The following is an 18,818-nucleotide window of genomic DNA, read 5'->3' as shown; positions in this document are numbered from 1 at the left end:
CTGCATAAACACTCTTGCTGGGAGAGAGTGTTGACATAGGAATTTTTGACGCAGCGCCTGTATTTTTGCAATCCTGGCAGGATTGGGATAGGCTATGGCTTTTGAGGTGTCTATGGTGGCACCGAGATACTGTTTTGTGTGTGATGGAACCAGGTGGGATTTTTGATGGTTCACCGTGAAACCTAGCTGGTGAAGTAGTTGGACCGTAGCGGCGGTATGTTGCCAACATTGTTGGTAGGACGTGGCTTTTATCAGCCAATCGTCCAGATAGGGGAAGACGTGAATGTGCGGTCTTCTGAGGTGTGCAGCCACTACTGCCAGGCACTTGGTGAAAACCCTTGGTGCTGTTGTTACCCCGAACGGGAGCACCTTGAACTGGTAGTGTTGTCCGTCTACCACAAACCTGAGGTACTTTCTGTGAGACTGGTGTACTGGGATGTGAAAGTACACGTCTTTCAAGTCCAGAGTGGTGAGAAAATCGTTCTGGGAGAGAAGTGGAAGAACCTGTTGGAGGGTTACCATGTGAAAATGGTCTGAATGAATGTAGGTGTTTAGAGGTCTGAGATCTAAGATGGTTCGTAGAGTCTCGTCTGTCTTTGGAATTAGAAAGTACAGGGAGTAGACCCCTAAATTTTGTTGATTTATGGGGACCTGCTCTATTGCTCCTTTTTGCAGGAGGGAGATCACCTCTTGTGTTAGTAGCGCAGTATGTTCTTGCCACATAGGGCGGTGCCTGGGTGGGATGTTGGGGGGTGTAGATGTTAATTCTAGGCAATACCCTGACTGAATAATTTGTGTCACCCATCTGTCTGAGGTGATTGTCTCCCAGACATGAAGGAAATGTTGTAGTCTGCCTCCGACCGGAGTGGAATGGTCTGGAGGGAGCGGGGGAAAGTCATTGGGCAGGAGGTGTGGCAGACCAGGCGGTATTTGTTTTGCCTCTGCCCTTATTATTATTATTGCCTCTGTATCCGCCTCTTTGATAACCCTTCGTGAAGGTAGATTGAGGAGGGGATTTATAGGACGTGGATGCACTGTCCGAGGAGTAGCCTCTGCCCGTGCTCCGAAAGGAAGAACGGCGAAAGGAGCGCCTGGGAGTCTGTGTTTGTAGGGCTCCCATAGATTTCGCCGTGTCTGTATCTTTTTTCGTTTTTGAGAGGGCTTCGTCTACTTTGGGGCCAAATAGATGATCTTGGTCGAATGGGTGATTTAATATAGAGGCTTGAACCTCTGGTTTTAAACCCTGAAACCCTGAGCCAGGCATGGCGACGGAGAAGGACACTGGTGTTTATGGCCCTGGAGGATGTATCTGCTGTATCTGCTGCATCTAGGGCACATCGTATCGAGGTATTGGTTATTGTTTTTCCCTCTTGAATAAGTTCATTAGCCCTAGTCTTGTACTTTTCAGGGAGATGGTGCATGATGGTCTCTAATTCATCATAATGCGCCCTGTCGTAACGGGCCAACAGTGCTTGCGTATTGGCAATACGCCAGATATTGGCCGCTTGTGACGCAGTGCGCTTCCCTGACGCATCTAGGAGCTTGGATTCTTTGTCAGGCGGGGCGCCTCGCCTGACGCCTGAGAATTTGAGCGCTTCCTAGCTGTAGATACCACTAGGGAGTCCAATGGTGCAGGGCCTTTAATGTAAGAAGGGTCTGTGGGGGCGGCTTTGTATTTTTTCTCTATCCGAGGGTTTAGGACCCTGGCCCTGACTGGGTCTTTAAAAACCTCAGGGGCATGTTTAATTACGCCCTTTAACATAGGTAGAATGGCAGTGGACCTATGTGTATCGTCAAAGGTGTCTAGGAGAAAATCCTCCTCCACTGGGTCGGTATGTAACTCCACCCCGTGGTAGTGGGCCGCCCGTTGTAACAAATGGTGAGAACCCAAGGAATCTTCAGGAGGGGATGGCCTAGATGGATAAAGGTCATCCTGTGGGACATCTGGGATGTTCGGATTGATATAATCATCCCATGGGTCTGGAGATCCAGTAGGGGTGGGATTCTTGTGGCACATCTGCTGGATCATAGTAAGGGTCCCCCAGATCGTCTGGGACAGGAGACAAGGTGGGGGAACGATGAGGTGGAGGGGGTGGAGGTGGAGAGGGAGGAGGAGGTGGGGAAGGCACCCTGAAAGGAGAGGTAGCAGTGTCCTTTCTCTTTGGAGGTGGAGGTGGAGGTGGAGCTGGCTTGTCCAAGTGTCTCTTTTTTGAAGACAATGTCAAGTGTCCAGTCTTTGGATCCTTGGTGAGGGTTTTTTGCAAAGGATCTGGTGTGAAAAGCTCCTGTGACACTGGTTGTTCGGTCGGCGCCGAAGGTTTCAGGGCCGACGGCTTTTTAGGTTTGTCGAAGCCGTGCTTCTTTGGAACCTCCGATTTTTTGGTCGGTGCCGAAGAAGGTCTCGGCACGGGAGTGTCGGTGCCGAGGGTCTTGTGGTGTTTGGTCGGCGCCGGAGGGGCAGGTTTGGACCCCGAAGGCTTCGGTGCCGGGTTCGGTGTGGAGGTGGAGCCTATTTTTTTCTTCAGTGCTGAAGGGTGTTTCTCTGCACCGGTGGTCGGCTGGCTCGAGCCCGAGCTGCCGGAAGGCTTAATAGGCTTCTTTACCGGGCCCGAAGGTGGGGTGTGAGAAGCAGTGTCCTTGGTCTTGCCTAGGCCCGGAGGCGAAGGTGTGACCGAAGCCTTTTTCGGTATCGGCGTGGGAGGGGGAATTGTACTCACGACCCGTTGCGCCGGGGTGATGTCCTCCACATCTGAGTCGTCGGCCTCGGAAGCGCTGACGAGGTAGTCGTCGTCCTGTTCGATGTCCTGCTGTCCCGGAGCTTCGACATCGTCCCTGAAGATGTCGACTGGAGCGGAGGTCGAGGAGTGCGCCATGTTGCGTCTAGCCCGTCGATCTCGAATGGTCTTCTTTGAGCGAAAAGACTTGCAGGCGGGACACACACCTCATGGAGATCGGTGTGGGGAAACTTGGACCCACATCGAGGGCACTTCTTGAAGGGAATTCTTTCCATCAGCCGAGACCGGAGCCGGAATAGGCCCGAAGGCCGCCGTCGAACACCGGAATCAAAGAAGTGCCAAAGTGAAGATGAGGAAGATAATTTATATCTTTGAAGAAGCTCGATGAGCGAGGATTTGTGCGTCGATCGGTGAACTGGGAAGTTTGGAACCGGAGCGCGAAGTATTACATCCGAGCCCGATGGCGGAAAAAAACAATCTGAGGATGGAGCCGAAGCCCATGCGCAATACGAACCAGAGGAGGAGTCACCAAACTCGTGACTTCCAATGACTTTCCAAGAGGAAAAACAAACTGCAAACATCCGGGCCCAACACCAGATGGCGATCTGTGCACAGTGTTTAATCTGCAGCTCATATGCCTCGAACCTTCTTTTTAGGTGTGGACGCCAAGTCCTGTGGAGGCACTGAGGTGTTGAAATCAGAGCTGCCTGAGTTACCAAGACTGAAGAAGTGGGTCTTAGATGATGAGGAGGAAAGAGACCGTGCAGGGGAACAGCACAGTGACTACGAACAGTACAAGTAATTGCACAAATTCCTAAAGGAAGAAGAGGATTTCTATTTCCTTGGTGCTTTTTGGGCGGGTAGAACTGTTGGGAGACTAATCCATCGGAGCAGATACACCTGAAGAAGATGGGGTGCATTTTGGTGTGTCCCTGCAGGCCATGGCCCTAACTAACTTGGTCTACCGCTCACTTATGGCCTTCACGTACATCAGGGAACATGTAGTGCAGGACGCAGAGCTTTATTCGGATGCAAGGCACCATATGATGCAGACATCAGTGGCTTATGACCAGACTTGAACCCTTGAACCAAAACCAGTGAAGACATTTGACTATACTGCGGTCAAAAGTAGAGGAATTTTCATCCAGGAAGCACTGTGTGTGCTCCCGACAGCAACGATGAGGCATAGAAAAATAGAAACCCACATTAATGAGCAGGTCGGCATCCATTATAGGCTTGTGACTCCATGTCCAACTGAAGGTGCTGTGGCAGAAGCAGAATGGTGCCCCCTGGTAGAAATGGAGAGCTACTGCTCGGGAAAAGCTTTTCCAGACTAGCCAGATGGCAAGAAAATATTCTTAAGATTATGACTCTACTGGAAGAAGTATCCATCAGAAACAAAATATTTACAACACAGGGTTTTAAAATAAATTATGTCTAGGAACTGTTCTAACTAAAAAGGTAAGGCTTTAGTTATATACAAAAAATGCAAACATCTTAGTAGACTTTCCAGGAAACAACATACACAAAATACACTTTCTACGAGAACCAGACAGCTACTTTTAAAACATCAAGAAGCAAGTGAAGTAAAGCAGGGACACCCTCCCAATGTACACCTATCTAACTCAGGATCACACTTTATTAAGTAGTTGTTAATGAGCAGTGATAGACTTAGAGGATATAGAAGTTTTCTTGAAAAGAAACCCATGGAAGTTTGCCAGAAGACAGCGTTTTAAAGAAGCATTAGTTTCAATTAATATGTGGAATAGGTTGTCAAGGAAGCAAGTAGTCTATGTATAATAGATGTCTTACGCACCAATCATCTTGATCAATTGGGCTACAAACAGCCACTGCTACACTCCTTTAGAAATATCATATAGCTCTACCAGCAGTTCTCACATTTGTAAAAAGGTTCTTCAGAGCCCAGCAGTATTCTAGGGATACATTAGCCACACACACAACTTAAACTAAACTAACCATATGGACCAATCACCTTGCTTTAAATCAGCATAGAGGAAAATGTTTAGCAAAGAATCCTCTTCATAGAATACACATGCAAACTGCATTGTTAATTCTACAATCACAGTCACCTTATTACGATCTTCCATTGTTCTCATTCTTTCACCGTAGACCAAAAACACATGTTGCCCTGGATCATAGAAACCAGGTGACTGATCAACCAATATGAGCTGACACCAGCGGAATAGGTCACGTAGGTTAAATTCCCATGGTCCTCCTTTTTGACCCCACTTTCTTTCAATCATTACTTCTTGGTCAATCTGGAAGAAAATAAAGGTCACTCAAGACTACATTCTTTAACATCCAACATTTGCAAAGACTGCTTCAAATGTAAGGGCACAATTAGAAATGATATAGTGACCATTTCTATTGTCCTTAAATACGTATCTACATTTAAGCCCTGATTCTAGTACAAAGCCTGAAAAGTAGAAGGCGGTTATGAAGAATTAAGGAGATCAGAGAAATATTTCTTATTTATTACACATTACAAAATAAGTCTTCACAGCTATTTCCTTTACTGCTTTCATATTAAGCACCCACTCTGTTTAATTTCTGCCAAAGCATGTAGAGCAATCTCACAAGAGTATGTGATTCTTGAAATATTTGAGTGAAAATGTTTATGAAGCCTCCCTCCCTGGAATGTTTTAAAGTTGATGCCATGAAATAAACATTGCGCCATTTGCAATAGAAAGAGTCACTTCAAAAGCAGGTATCACAAGCTACCATCTGGAATTATTAGAATGGGTTTATACTTGGAGGTTACAAATAAAGATCAAACAGCTGAGCATTACCCAACCTTGGTTCTCAAAAAGGGAGGAACAGGGGCTGTTTATGACAGGTCCAGCATACATAGCCCGGATACAATTGAATAAATAAGAAAGTATGCTGTTCCTAGAGAGAGCTATTGGTGAATACAGAGATGCATGTGTCCCCGAGGTCAGGAGGAGAGTCCTCCTTTAGGAAAAAGACCCTCACACACCCGGCAGACTAGCTGTCATATGTCGTCAGCATGTGGCCCAGATGTTAAGTGTCATCATCGGGTCTGCTCCGAATCGGGGCGGCGCTGCAATCCCCGATCGGCGACCCCAGTGGCGCCTTTTAGTGGAGATCTTTATTCCATAGTTGCCGGTGGGTGAATGCAGGTGAGGGCCTTCAAGTGAGGAAGTGTGTGGTGGAGGGAGTGTATTAAAAATAAGTAGTGGGGAACCTAAATAATGTTTATTAAATGACGGGGGTCCCACTCTTATTTTAAAAACAATAGAGTGCGTAATATTACAGTTAGATTGACTGTATTACGCTGTGGTCATAAATGGTCAACATGTTTCTTGCTTGAGTAAAGTAACCGCAATTCTTCAGGACCAGGTGATTCACACACTTATTGGTTGTGGTAGTGGCTACTGTGGCACTTACCACACATACAGCACCCTAATAAGTGGTGACTAGTGCAGGTGAAGTACAATGCCTGAAAGAGAAAAGTACAGGGACACAAACAAACAAGTAAAATAACAATCGCAATGTGACAAACATTGTAGATCTTATCTCTTAACAACTACGATCATCAGTTGTCATGCAATTTCACTATTGCCTAGTGTACAGTTATAAGGTGGTACTAGGTGTGAACACCCTTAAGAAGTGGACTAAAACAAGAGTAATAAATGATGACCAATTCCCACTGTGAATGGTGCTATGGCAGAAATTTCAGAACGCCCGATGCGGGGGGTATACATTGGCATCAGGGCAGAGATATCAGTTAATTTGGTTCAACCACTCACCCTTAACTGCAGGGCTACGAGATCCAACGAGCTGGCGCTGGAGGCAGACACCGGATAGTACAGTGTCCTAATGGTACAAAAAGCGGCGACCGGAGGGGAGGGCAGAGAGTGCAGCCGCAAAGAGATTGGATTGAGAGCTGTTCACTTTGTAGCTCAATCGTATAGCGTGGAAATCCGCACAAGGTGGGGACCCAGGCACTGAGACCCACAAGAGAATACTTACAGAAGTCCGTGGTACAGGACACCTATAATAAAGATCTCCACTAAAAGGCGCCACTGGGGTCGCCGATCGGGGATTGCAGCGCCGCCCCGATTCGGAGCAGACCCGATGATGACACTTAACATCTGGGCCACATGCTGACGACATATGACAGCTAGTCTGCCGGGTGTGTGAGGGTCTTTTTCCTAAAGGAGGACTCTCCTCCTGACCTCGGGGACACATACATCTCTGTATTCACCAATAGCTCTCTCTAGGAACAGCATACTTTCTTATTTATTCATTACCCAACCTTCTCAGTATGTTAGTCATGTCATTCCTTAGACATAATGAAATACAGCACTGAGAATCGAGAGATGCACATGAAAAATTACCAAACCATTTTCATCCAACAATCTTTAACTGATGTACAATTCGCAGAAGTAAAAGATATCAAGTTCTAACCACAGTTCTCTTTCATGAGCATCTTTTCTAAAGTCAAACAAGGTAGGAGCAGGATGCCAGAAAACATATAAAATGAAACATTTAAATTGTTTGCACCAATTTTAAAGACAGCACATGCCTCTCTGAAAGTCTCCAATTCCAATGTTTTTTTAATTTGAATAAACGCCAGGTTTGGACTCTAAAAACTTAAATATTGTTAACATCCCATTTTTAAAACGATAGATAAAGTCCAGCTTCTACTAGAGAATTCTCCAGGCTTAAATTCCCCACAAAAACATACCCACAATACTTCTGGACCATTTTGAAAAAAAAGCCTTTAAATTCATTTGTCATGCAACCACTAAACCTGAGCTGCTGTTTCAAGATTCACCGTCTACCAGGTATGAAAAAACAAGTTACTTGCGTTTATTAAAGCTCTGTCTGATGGATGCTCCAAGTGCAGATTCCTCAGACTTCCCACAGGCACCAGAATGGATACAGAAGCTTTTACCAGCAATTGTCTGTAGCGCTGATAAGTGGCAAAATCATACTTCATGGGAGATTTGTCCTGCCTCCAGATGGGGCAACACAACGCTGTCTAGAGGCATCACCCCTGTACGTTTACATCAGTTAAAAACAACAATAAAAAAGGACTCTACGGCAGGGAGATGCACTATAAAGTTTGGAATGGTTGGCACTACTCCCGAGATCGCTTGTAACGTAGGTATCCCAATGTGAGCTTCCCATATATAGTGCTGCTGACCAAAACAGCGGGCTTTTTGGCACAGTGTTGCCGACATGCTATAGAGAATCCTGGGTTACCTCATACTGTTTTCCTCAGAAACAATGCTCTTGGGACAAAAGCCTATGACCTACAGCAATGTTAAAAACTGATTGGCATATAGATGGTGTTGCAAGGACTGGGCGCTGCTAAAATAATAATTGCCCACATCTGGAGGAAAGCAGATCCTCTGGCCCTTATCTAGTAGTTTCACAGACTTTGGTCTCTCCTAGCCAACAGTTGACTTTTAATATAAATGGTACTCACTTATGCTTCAAGGCTCTATGGAGACCCTTCTATCAAATATGAGCAAAGAACTTTGATGCACCTTATTTTGCCCCCATATGTCGCCCCATACCCCTCTCTAGAGGTTACTGGGCCTGTTTGACTAAGGGAGAGAGGCACCCCACTGGGAGATGGAAAAGACTTGATGATTAGATGGATACTCATAGAATATTGCTCTGTTTTATCAGGCCTACACCTGTGTATTGTGTGCAAGTAGCGGCTAAGGATTATCCTCTATTGGGAGTAGGGGATGTTGGGGGGAGGGGAAAATTGGAGTAACTGGGAGGAAAAGTAGGGGCTCACGAAGAAATCTGGTTTAACGGTCTCATATGCTTTCTTAATTGCTGAATCGGTATAGCTGTCCAATAGAGTTTGTAAATATGGTTTTAGATTCGGCTAAATGGCCTGTTTGGTGTAATAGAGACAACTGTATCCTTTTTTTATGCTACTTTAACAAAAAGTTTTACATAAAAAAGCACTATGCGAGCTTGGAGGCAGAGTGTAACCACAGATCAATATTTATGACAGTGTGCACTATTTTATTGGAATTTTATTAAATATCTTTAAGTTCTCTCCACAGAACAGGGAGGTGGGTGGGGGAGTAAGGAATCTACTGATAAAGTATGTACTAGAAGAACAAGTTCCCCTGCGCGCCGGAAGGTGGCGTTGGTCGACTCCGCATTCATCGTTGGCGTTGTGGTCGCCGGGAGGACGTCACGGTAGCTACACAGAAGCCGCCCTCGTACAATGACATCAGTTCTGTACACAACTATCCACGCTAGAAGCACAGAGCCATGCAAGACACTCGTGCCCAAAACTAGGGCCCTAAAAGGAAGTACTTAACCCTAGAAGTCAGTTCGCAGAAAGGGGAGGATGGGTGGGGTGGTAAGGAATTTATAAGAAACGCGTTACTTACCTGTAACAGCAGTTATCCAGTATTGGTGTCTTTCATAGATTCACATGCCTGAATCATTCCCCGTCGTCGAGACGGGAGCCTCCGGTACATAAAAAAGTAATGTCCTATAGACATACATAGAGAAAAATAGGCCTAAGGGCCTCCCCTTAGCCGCCTATCATAGTCCTTATGTAAAAAGGACCAAACTCCTAGAGCCAGCCAATCAGCTATCACCTCCCTCTAGAACCTTCCTGGCAGGAGCCTCAGTCCCTCAGATTTTCGTACGCACCAAGCTAGGTAGGCGTAATATAGTTAGAGAGAGGTGTGAGTCCTTCCAGGGGAGGCGGGAGGGTTGCATGTGAATCTATGAAAGACACCAATACTGGATAACTGCTGTTACAGGTAAGTAACGCGTTTCTTATCCAGTATTAGGGGTGTCTTTCATAGATTCACATGCCTGAATCAGAGTAGTTAGCAATACATTATGCACATTTCTGATGTAACATGCCATAAAGGTATTTGCGATAATACAGCATTATCATAACAGTTCGAAACATTGGCATACATCAAAATAGTAAAACAGTAAAGAATGTGCATACCAGGATGGCGGGATGTTGGAAGGCTCACGTCACTGGAATAGATGGCGAAGCACCGCCTGGCCCACTGCCGCATCCCTCGTAAGCTCGGCATCCAGGCAGTAGTGTCTGGAGAAGGTATGCGGTGACTTCCACGTCGCCGCTCTACAGATGTCCAAAATCGGCACTCCAGCGAACAGCGCTGCTAATGTGGACATCGCTCTGGTGGAGTGTGCTTCCACCCTGTCTCGCAACGGCCGTCCGGCCCCTTCATGGCAGAACGCTATTGCAGAAGAAATCCACCTTGAAATGCTCTGTTTTGTGAGAGGCATACCCAGCCTTGGTCTGCTGTAGGCCACGAATAGCTGCGAAGACTTTCTGAAGGTTTTTGTCTTGTCTATATAAAACTTAAGACACCGTTTGAGATCCAGAGAATGGAGCGTCCTCTCTGCTGCCGTGGTAGGGTTGGCAAAGAAGGAGCGTAGGACCACCGGCTCGTTGAGGTGAAAGTCTGAAGGCACTTTCGGTATGAACTTGGGATTTGTCCTCAGCACCACCCTGTCCTGTTTGAACTGCATGAAGGGCTCTTGAATGGAGAGAGCTTGCAACTCGCTGACTCTCCTGGCAGATGTGAGCGCAAGTAATAGAGCCGTTTTCCATGAGATGTACTTGATGGAGGCTCGGTGAATGGGCTCAAAGGGGTGCTTCATGAGTTGGTTAAGGACCAAGTTGAGGTGCCATGTCGGTGGGACCCGTCGGGGCCTTGGAAAGGACCTATAAAGACCCTTAAGGAACTGTTTAACAAGTCTGCTGGACCAGAGGGACGGGCCTTGAAAAGTCCTGGTAAAACGTGAAATCGCCGCTAGATGCACCTTTATGGATGCATGCGCTAATCCGGACTGTGCCAAGTGCAGGAGATATGGCAATATCTGCTCAGGTGTGATATGAAGTGGTCTCAGGCCCTTCTCCGAGCACCAGACGCAGAAGCGCTTCCATTTGAGGGAGTAGGTTTTGTTGGTACTGTCCGCCCTCGCTTTTGCTAGCACATCCCTGCAGTCCTGCGGGATGTTCAAATGGCAGAACTCTCTGTGCTCAGGAGCCAGGCCGATAACCTGAGCGATTGGAGGTTCGGGTATTGCACCTGCCCGTTGGACATCGTCAGTAGGTTCGGGTGCTGTGTTAGACGAATCGGCGTCCTGATGGAGAGGCGATGAAGGTCCGAGAACCAGTGCTGCCTCGGCCAGTACGGGGCGATCAGAATTAGTGTACAGGGCTCCGCCTTCATTTTCCTGAGGACCCTGGGAATCATCGGGAACGGTGGAAAAGCGTACGCAAATACGCTGAACCAGCCTATGGAAAAGGCATTTCCGAGCGACTCCGGTTGGGGATGCCAGCTTGCGTAGCTTGGGCATTTGGCGTTCTCCCTGGTGGCAAACAGGTCGATTCTTGGGGCTCCCCATTCCGAGAATACGTGTGTTAGTGCACTCTCGTCGAGCTCCCATTCGTGGGAGAGAGATTTCTGCCTGCTTAGGGCGTCCGCAATGGTGTTGTCCTTTCCCGGGACGTAGTCCGCCCTGAGCGTAATCCCCTGGAGAACAAGCCAGTTCCAGATCTTCTGCGATTCGCGCGATAGCGTGAGCGAACGCGTTCCTCCCTGTTTGTTCAGGTAATGCATCGTCGTGGTGTTGTCCGTTCTGACGAGCACCTGAGAGTTCTGGATGCGTGGTAAAAAGGCCTGCAGAGCTAGATACACAGCCCTCAACTCCAGCAGATTTATATGGAGGCGTTGCTCCTGATCCGACCATTTGCCGCTGACTCTGAGGTCCTGAAGGACAGCTCCCCAACCCGCTAGAGATGCATCTGTGGTGATCACCAGTGGTGCTGCTGGCAGCAGGAACGTTAGTCCTCTCGAGAGGTTTCTGGTATCCTTCCACCACTCGAGACTCCTGGATATTTGCGGTGTTATGCTTATAATGTCCTCGAACGAACCTGCACTCTGAGTCCACTGGTTCGAAAGAGCCTACTGCAGAGGGCGGATCCGCAGCCTGCAGTGAGGGATGAGTAGTATACAGGAAGACATCATCCCCAGGAGTGACTTGAAGGTGCGAACTCTCAGGGATTTCCTTGATTGCACCGTTTTGGCCAGGGATATGATCCTGTGTTTTCTCTCGTCTGAGGGAAATGCTCTTGCGCATTCCGTATTCAAGGTAGCCCCGAGGAAGGTAATGCTTCTCGTTGGGGACATATGTGATTTCTGAAGATTGAGCGTCAATCCTAGATGTTGGAAAAGATTGGTACAAGCGTTGAAGGATTTGGTTGCGCCTACGGCCGTAGGCGCCTTGACCAGCCAGTCGTCTAGGTAGGGGAAAACTTGGTGACCCATTTGACGTAGGAAAGCTGCCACAGGAGAAAGGCACTTGGTGAAAATCCGCGGAGCGGATTTGAGGCCAAACGGAAGGACCTTGAACTGGTAATGTTGTCCTGCCACTTCGAAACGTAGAAACTTTCTGTGCCCCTTGAGTATCGGGATGTGATAGTAAGCATCCTGAAGATCCAAGGATGTCATGAAGTCTCCTTCCTCCAGAATGCCTAGGATTTCTTGGAGCGTCACCATCCTGAACGACTGACTCTTTAGGAAGGAGTTGAGTGCTCTGAGGTCCAGGATGGGCCTCCACTTCTTTTCTTTCTTGCGTATCAGAAAGAAACGGGAGTAGAAACCCTTCTCCCTCTGAGCTGATGGAACTCGCTCTATTGCTCCCTTCCTTAACATCTCCGATATCTCCCGGAGCAGCAGCCGCAGATGTCTGTGTGGAGACTTGCGGGGAGGGGTTGCAGGCGGGATGGCGGTAAATTCTAGGGAATGGCCGAATCTGAGGAGTTGGAGCACCCAACGATCTGAGGTGATGATGCGCCAATTTTTTAGGAAATGGGTCAATTTTCCTCCAATTTGTGAAGAAGAAGATGGTAGCTGGACTGGCTGGAGTAAGCGGTCACTGGCGTCCGCCGGTGCCCCTTTTCTGGTTCTTACCCCTGAAATTGGTTCTTCCGTAAGATGATTGTCGGCCCTGTTGTTGCTTTTGCTGGTACTGGGTCTTATTCTGGAACGAATATGAGGACTTATTCTGGAATGATCCTCTGTAGGAAGACTGACCTCTAGACTTGTTGCCCCGAAAGGACTGGTTCCGTGCCTGTAAGGTGCCAAGCGCTCTAGCCGTGTCCGTGTCCTTTTTAATGGCCTGGAGCGCCTCGTCAATTTTATCTCCGAATAGATGCTGCCCATCGAAGGGCATATCTAGCACCTTCGTTTGCACTTCCTGCCTGAACGATGTTGCTTTGAGCCATCCTTGGCGGCGCAGGACTGCAGCCCCAGCCAGTTGACGGAAGCCTGTCATGGCTACATCTATGGCGCAGTCGATGATCTCTGCCGCAGAAGACTGGCCTTCGGAAAGGAGTGCCTTCACTTCATCCTGTACGGCACTCGGAAGTTCTGCTAAGTATGGGGCAATATCCTCCCAAAGTTGGCGGTTATAACGCCCTAAAAGGGCTATGGAATTGGCCACCTTGATGGCCATTGCCGAAGTGGTTGAAAACCTTTTGCCTATTGTGTCTAACTTTCTGCCCTCCTTGTCTGGTGGTGCTGACAGAGGCGAGGATGGATTTCGAGAATTTTTCTGGGCCGCTTGGGTCACGACAGAATCTGGCTTCGGGTGGCCAGTCGGGCAAGCTGGCGCCGTGGACGGTGCTTTATACTTCTTATCCAGGCGCGGAACGACCGCAGGAACTGAAGCTGGCGTCAGCATCAACTTCTTTCCCTGGTCCCAGAGGAAGTCAATGATAGGGATGGATTTGGTCGTCTTCTTCGTCTGCTCCTTAAAGTCATGGAGGAAGCATTCGGTTTCCGTCGACTCCATGACCATATGGAACCGTGTCGCAGCCCGTTCCACTAACTTATGAAAACCCCCGATATCCACAGGTGGTGAATCCGCCTGGCGCGGTTGTGGGGAAGGTGGTGAAGATGCTACATAGTCCTCCTGCTCATCGTCATCCTGGTCCGTCAGGTCTCCCTGGACCTCACCTTCCTCCATCTCCTCAGCCTCCTCATCCGTTGAGTCTATCACCTGAGGTGGCGGCTCGTGGCAGACCTGCGTTACCGGCCGTGATTGCCTTGGGGCTGTCGCTGGGGTGTTTGTAGCTGGCACTGGGACCCCTGTATCCTGTCTTGGTGGTTCCGGGAAACGTGGTTTGTAATCCCTGATAAGGAACTTGAGGTCCTTAACCATTGCCAGAGGGAGGCAGACCATTGGGGTGACCTCCGTGCGGACTTGTTCCTGGACGGGGCGCTCCTGCGCGTCTGAATCTTCCTGCTCCTCGTCCGTGCTTTGGCATTTGACAAACAGCTCGGAAGGGGAAGTAGCCTGTTGGAAGAACTCTTCTTCGGACTCCTCACTCTGCAGGATCTCCAGAGGTAAATTGGTTTGGACCTTGCTTGGAGATGTTGTTTCCGGGGTAATCTGTGGTCTGGAAGCAGATCCTTGCACAGAAATCGCCGTGGTTTTCCGTCCCACGGACGACGACGACGTTCCCGTCGACGGCTCGGCTGTCACCAACGGCGTCCCCATCGACGATATTTTCCTCGTCGACGAAGTCCTCGTCGACGATGTGGTCGTAGACGATTCAGTCGTCGTCGACGCCTTCGTCGTCGACGCCTTCGTCGTCGACGCTTCCGTCGTCGACGCTTCCGTCGTCGACGCTTCCGTCGTCGACGCTTCCGTCGTCGACGCTTCCGTCGTCGACGCTTCCGTCGTCGACGCTTTCGTCGTCGCTTTCGTCGTCGCTTTCGTCGACGATGCCTTGGTCGTCGACATCTTCGTCAACATCTTCGTCGACTATGCCTTCGTCGTCGACGCGCTCGTCATCAATATCCTCGTAGTCGACTCTTCCGTCGACGGAGGGCTCCTCGTCGACGAGGTCCTCGACGGGACTATCTTCGTCGTCGACGATGATTTAGACGACGGTTTCAAAAGTATAATAGACGAGATAGGGGTACCTGCAGACGATGATGATGGAGTCGTCGTCGTCGACGAGCGGGCCGACGCCGCTGTGGACGTGGACACCGTCGTCGTTGCTGTGGAGACGTGTCCTGATGGCCTTTTTTGCGCAGAGGATGGTGTCGCAATTTTTGAGGCCGACAGAGTAGGCTTCTTGAAAGTGAGAGAGACTTTATCAGACGCTGAGGATTTCGAAGATCTTGCCTCTGAAGACTTTTTGTGCGTCTTCTTAGGAGGAGCGTCTGAGGGGCCAGGAGATGTCACTCTCGGCCTCTTCAGGGAGACTTCAGAAGCTCCGGAAAAGCTCGCCTCTGAGGACACCACACTGTCTTTGTCCTTGAGCCTGTCCAGCCAGATAAGCAGGCGGCCCTCCCTGTCTCTCAAGGTCTTATGTGGAAAAGACCTACATATCTTGCAGTCCTTAGGGACGTGGTCCGGGTAAAGGCAATACAAGCATAGTTCATGCTTGTCGTCCACATGAAGCCTCTTCTTCCCACATGAAGAGCAAGCCCTGAAAAGGGCTTTCTTCTGGGAGTCAGACATGCCAGGAGTTGTAGATGAAATAAACACTCACTGCAGCAAAAAGAGGCCTGAAGTAGTCAGTGTTGAAATCCTGAAGAAGAAAGTCACCAAAAATCGTGAATAATCTGGTTTGAAAGAAATCCTGAGGAGAACTCAGGCTGGAGACTCCCTAGCACAACGTGCGGTAGAAAATCTGAGGGACTAGGCTCCTGCCAGGAAGGTTCTAGAGGGAGGTGATAGCTGATTGGCTGGCTCTAGGAGTTTGGTCCTTTTTACATAAGGACTATGATAGGCGGCTAAGGGGAGGCCCTTAGGCCTATTTTTCTCTATGTATGTCTATAGGACATTACTTTTTTATGTACCGGAGGCTCCCGTCTCGACGACGGGGAATGATTCAGGCATGTGAATCTATGAAAGACACCCCTAATACTGGATAACTAACCTATGTTTCTCAAAGATTTATTGTTACCGAAGGCAAGTAACTTGTTCTTCTGAAAGAAAGTTAGTTATAGATTCCTTACTTCAGAATAGATACCCCAGCAATACCAACCCCGGAGGTGGGTCTGCAAACTAAGTTCACACCAGAAAGTCCAAAGAAGCCGTCTCTCCGGACTTGGCTGTCCAGGCAGTAGTGTTTGGTGAACATGTGCAGCGATGCCCACATAGCTGCCTGACAGATGTCATTAAGGGGGACTCCCTGTCCCAAAGCAGTGGTAGCTGCCGTCGCCCTGTTGGAATGGGCACACAGTCCCACTGGAGGCTCCTTCCTTGCCAAAAAATAGTAGGCTTTGATGCACAGAACAATCCACCTGGAAATGGTCCGTTTGTGCACGGGCCAACCTTTCTTAGTGCCAACGTAACCAACAAAGAGCTGGTCACCACCCTGGAATTGTTTGGTGCGATCCAAGTACAAGGAAAGCACACGTTTTGGATCTGGACGGTGGAGCCTCTCTTCCTCTTTCAAAGGATGCAGAGTCGGGAAGAAGGTGGGCAAAGTGATGGTTTGGCCAATTTGGAAAGAAGTAACCACCTTGGGAAGAAAGAAGTAACCACCTTGGGAAGAAAGGAATGTCTAGTTCTGAGGACGACCTTGTCTGGATAAACAGCCAGAAAGAGAGGCTTGGAATAAAGGGCTTGTAGCTGACTCACCCCACGTGCGAGGTGATGGCCACAAGGAAGGCAGTTTTCAAAGTTAGAAGCCTGAGAGGACAAATATGTAGCGGCTCAAAGGGAGCGCACATGAGATATGTAAGAACCAAGTTCAAGTCTCACTGGGGCATTACTAAGGGAACAGGAGGAAAAAGATGAGTAATGCCCTTAAGGAAGCGATTTACAGCAAGGGACTCGAAAAGAGAAGGGTGATCAGGAAGCCTAAGGAAGGCTCAAATGGCCGAGAGGTAGCCCTTTAGAGTACCCAGAGCAGAGCTCTGCTGGGCCAAAGAAAGGAGGAACAAGAGAACCTCAGAAAGAGGAGGGGGAATGGGATCCACAGCCTTTGCTGTGCACCATGCCACAAATTTGTTCCATTCGTAGGTGTATACACTCTTAGTAGAGGGACACTTGGCTGCCAAGATAACATCACAGACTTCGGGAGGAAGGTCAAACGACGTCAACTGTAGCCGCTCAATCTCCACGCAAGGAGGTGGAGGCTGGACAGGTTCGGGTGGAGAACTGTCCCCTGCTGCTGCGACAGAAGATCCTCCAAAAGACGCAGTCTGATCAGAGGATCAATGGCCATGTGTAGCAGCTCAGGATACCAAATGCTTCATGCCCAATCCGGAGTCACAAAAATGACTTGGGCCCGGAAGTGCTTGATCTTCTTCAGTAATCTGGGCAGAAGTGGTACAGGCGGAAAGGCGAAAGAAGAATGCAATCAACTCACGACGAAAAGCGCTGCCTCGCATGACCTGCCTTGGAAATTGCTGACATTGAGCATTCTCTTCGGTGGCGAATAGATCAAACCAAGGCTCTAACCACTGCTGAAAGTGCACCACCTCCGAGTGAAGACGCCATTCGTGATCCATCATGCACCTGCAACTGAGTTTGTCCGCCCCGGCGTTCAGTGAACCTGCCAGATGTTGAACCACCAGGGATATGCCCTGATGTTCCAGTCATGTCGAGAGGCAGAGGGCCTCCTGACATAGGGTCCAAGACCCCACCCCGCCTTGTTTGTTGCAGTACCACATGGCGGTGGTGTTGTCCGTGAACACCTGCACCACTCTTCACTGGACAGAGGGAAGGAATGCCTTGAGTGCAGGACAAATCGCCTGAAGCTCTAGAAGGTTGATGTGGAGCCCGGACTCCACCGGAGATAGACCAGAGGCCTCTGATCTCTGCCTCCCCCATGTGGCCATCCCATCCCAGAAGTGATGCATCGGTCACCACTGTGAACTCTGGTTGGGGAAGGGATAGGGCTCTGCCGTCGACCCACTGAAATGGGTGTGCAGTGCCCTTCGAGATCTGGATGAAATCTGACAGGTTCCCCTGATGTTGTGCCCACTGGAACTTCAGGTCCGACTACAGAGCCCACACAGTCCACTAGCAGGATGCAGGAGGCCCTCAGGCCCAGTAGCCTGAGGGTCATCATAGCCCGAATATCTCGGACTCGCTGTTCGGGAGGATAGACCCGAAACTGCGTCATGTCCAGAACAGCTCAGAATAGGAGGAACTTTTGAGAGGGAATCAGGTGTGACTTCGGCACGTTGATGAAGAACCCCAGCTAATGCAGGAGGTTGGCCGTAGTCTGGAGGTTGGAGACGACAGCCTGGGGCGAGCCCGCCTACAAAAGTCACTTGTCGAGATAGGGGAAGACTGGAACCCCTGATCTGCGCAGATGAGCTGCGACCACCCCCATCACTTTCGTGAACACCCGAGGGGTGCTGGGAAGGCCAAAGGGGAGCACGGTAAACTGAAAGTGCTCATGGCCTAACGTGAACCGCAGGTAACGCCGGTGGGCTGGCAGGACAGGGATGTGAAAGTAAGCGTCCTGCAAGACCAACGCCACGATTCAGTCTCCAGGGCAGACAGGACCAGAGTGAGCGTCAACATTTTGAACTTCTTCCAGAGGAAGCGGTTGATGTTCCTGAGATCCAAGATAGGATGCAGGCCTTTGTCCTTCTTGGGCACCAGAAAATAGTGGGAATGGAACCGCGACCTACTTCTGGGACAAAAACGCGCTTGATGGCTCCCTTGGCCAAGAGTGCCGAAACACCCTGTTAAAGAAGGGCCAGATAATCATCCGACATGCGATGGTACAGAGGTGGTATGGATGAAGGGGTAGTCTCGAAGGGGAGGGAGTAGCCCTTTCGGACTATTTGCAAAACCCACCTGTCCAACGTTATTGTGCGCCAGTGGGGGAGGTGATGGTGAATCATGCCGCCCACTGGCGTTTGGTGGCCCTGAAAGGAAGGACTAGGATGGTTTGGAGGCTGCAGCAGGGATAGTTGTGATGGACTGGCCCGCCCGCTGGCCCCCAGAACCACGGCTCTGGTTCCCAAGTCCCCGGCCGCGCAGAGTCTGAACAGCTTGCGCCGGCCTGTGTCTCTG

At 49.4% G+C, this 18,818-nt stretch overlaps 1 protein-coding gene across 1 annotated transcript in view; it reads right to left on the bottom strand.

Annotated features, from left to right (window-relative positions):
- MDN1 (midasin AAA ATPase 1) overlaps positions 1–18,818 on the bottom strand; it is a 2,002,810-nt gene that overhangs the window by 1,168,646 nt on the left and 815,346 nt on the right. The window contains exon 40 of the mRNA XM_085611158.1: positions 4,826–5,014. Within this exon, the coding sequence (XP_085467284.1) occupies positions 4,826–5,014 (189 nt within the window). The remainder of the gene's footprint in view (positions 1–4,825; positions 5,015–18,818) is intronic.

This window comes from Triturus cristatus, chromosome 6, assembly GCF_964204655.1.
Source record: "Triturus cristatus chromosome 6, aTriCri1.1, whole genome shotgun sequence".
In the NCBI taxonomy this organism is placed as follows: domain Eukaryota; kingdom Metazoa; phylum Chordata; class Amphibia; order Caudata; family Salamandridae; genus Triturus; species Triturus cristatus.
The sequence above is the reverse complement of the archived record's forward strand: the minus strand, read 5'-3'. Positions and strand labels throughout refer to the sequence as shown.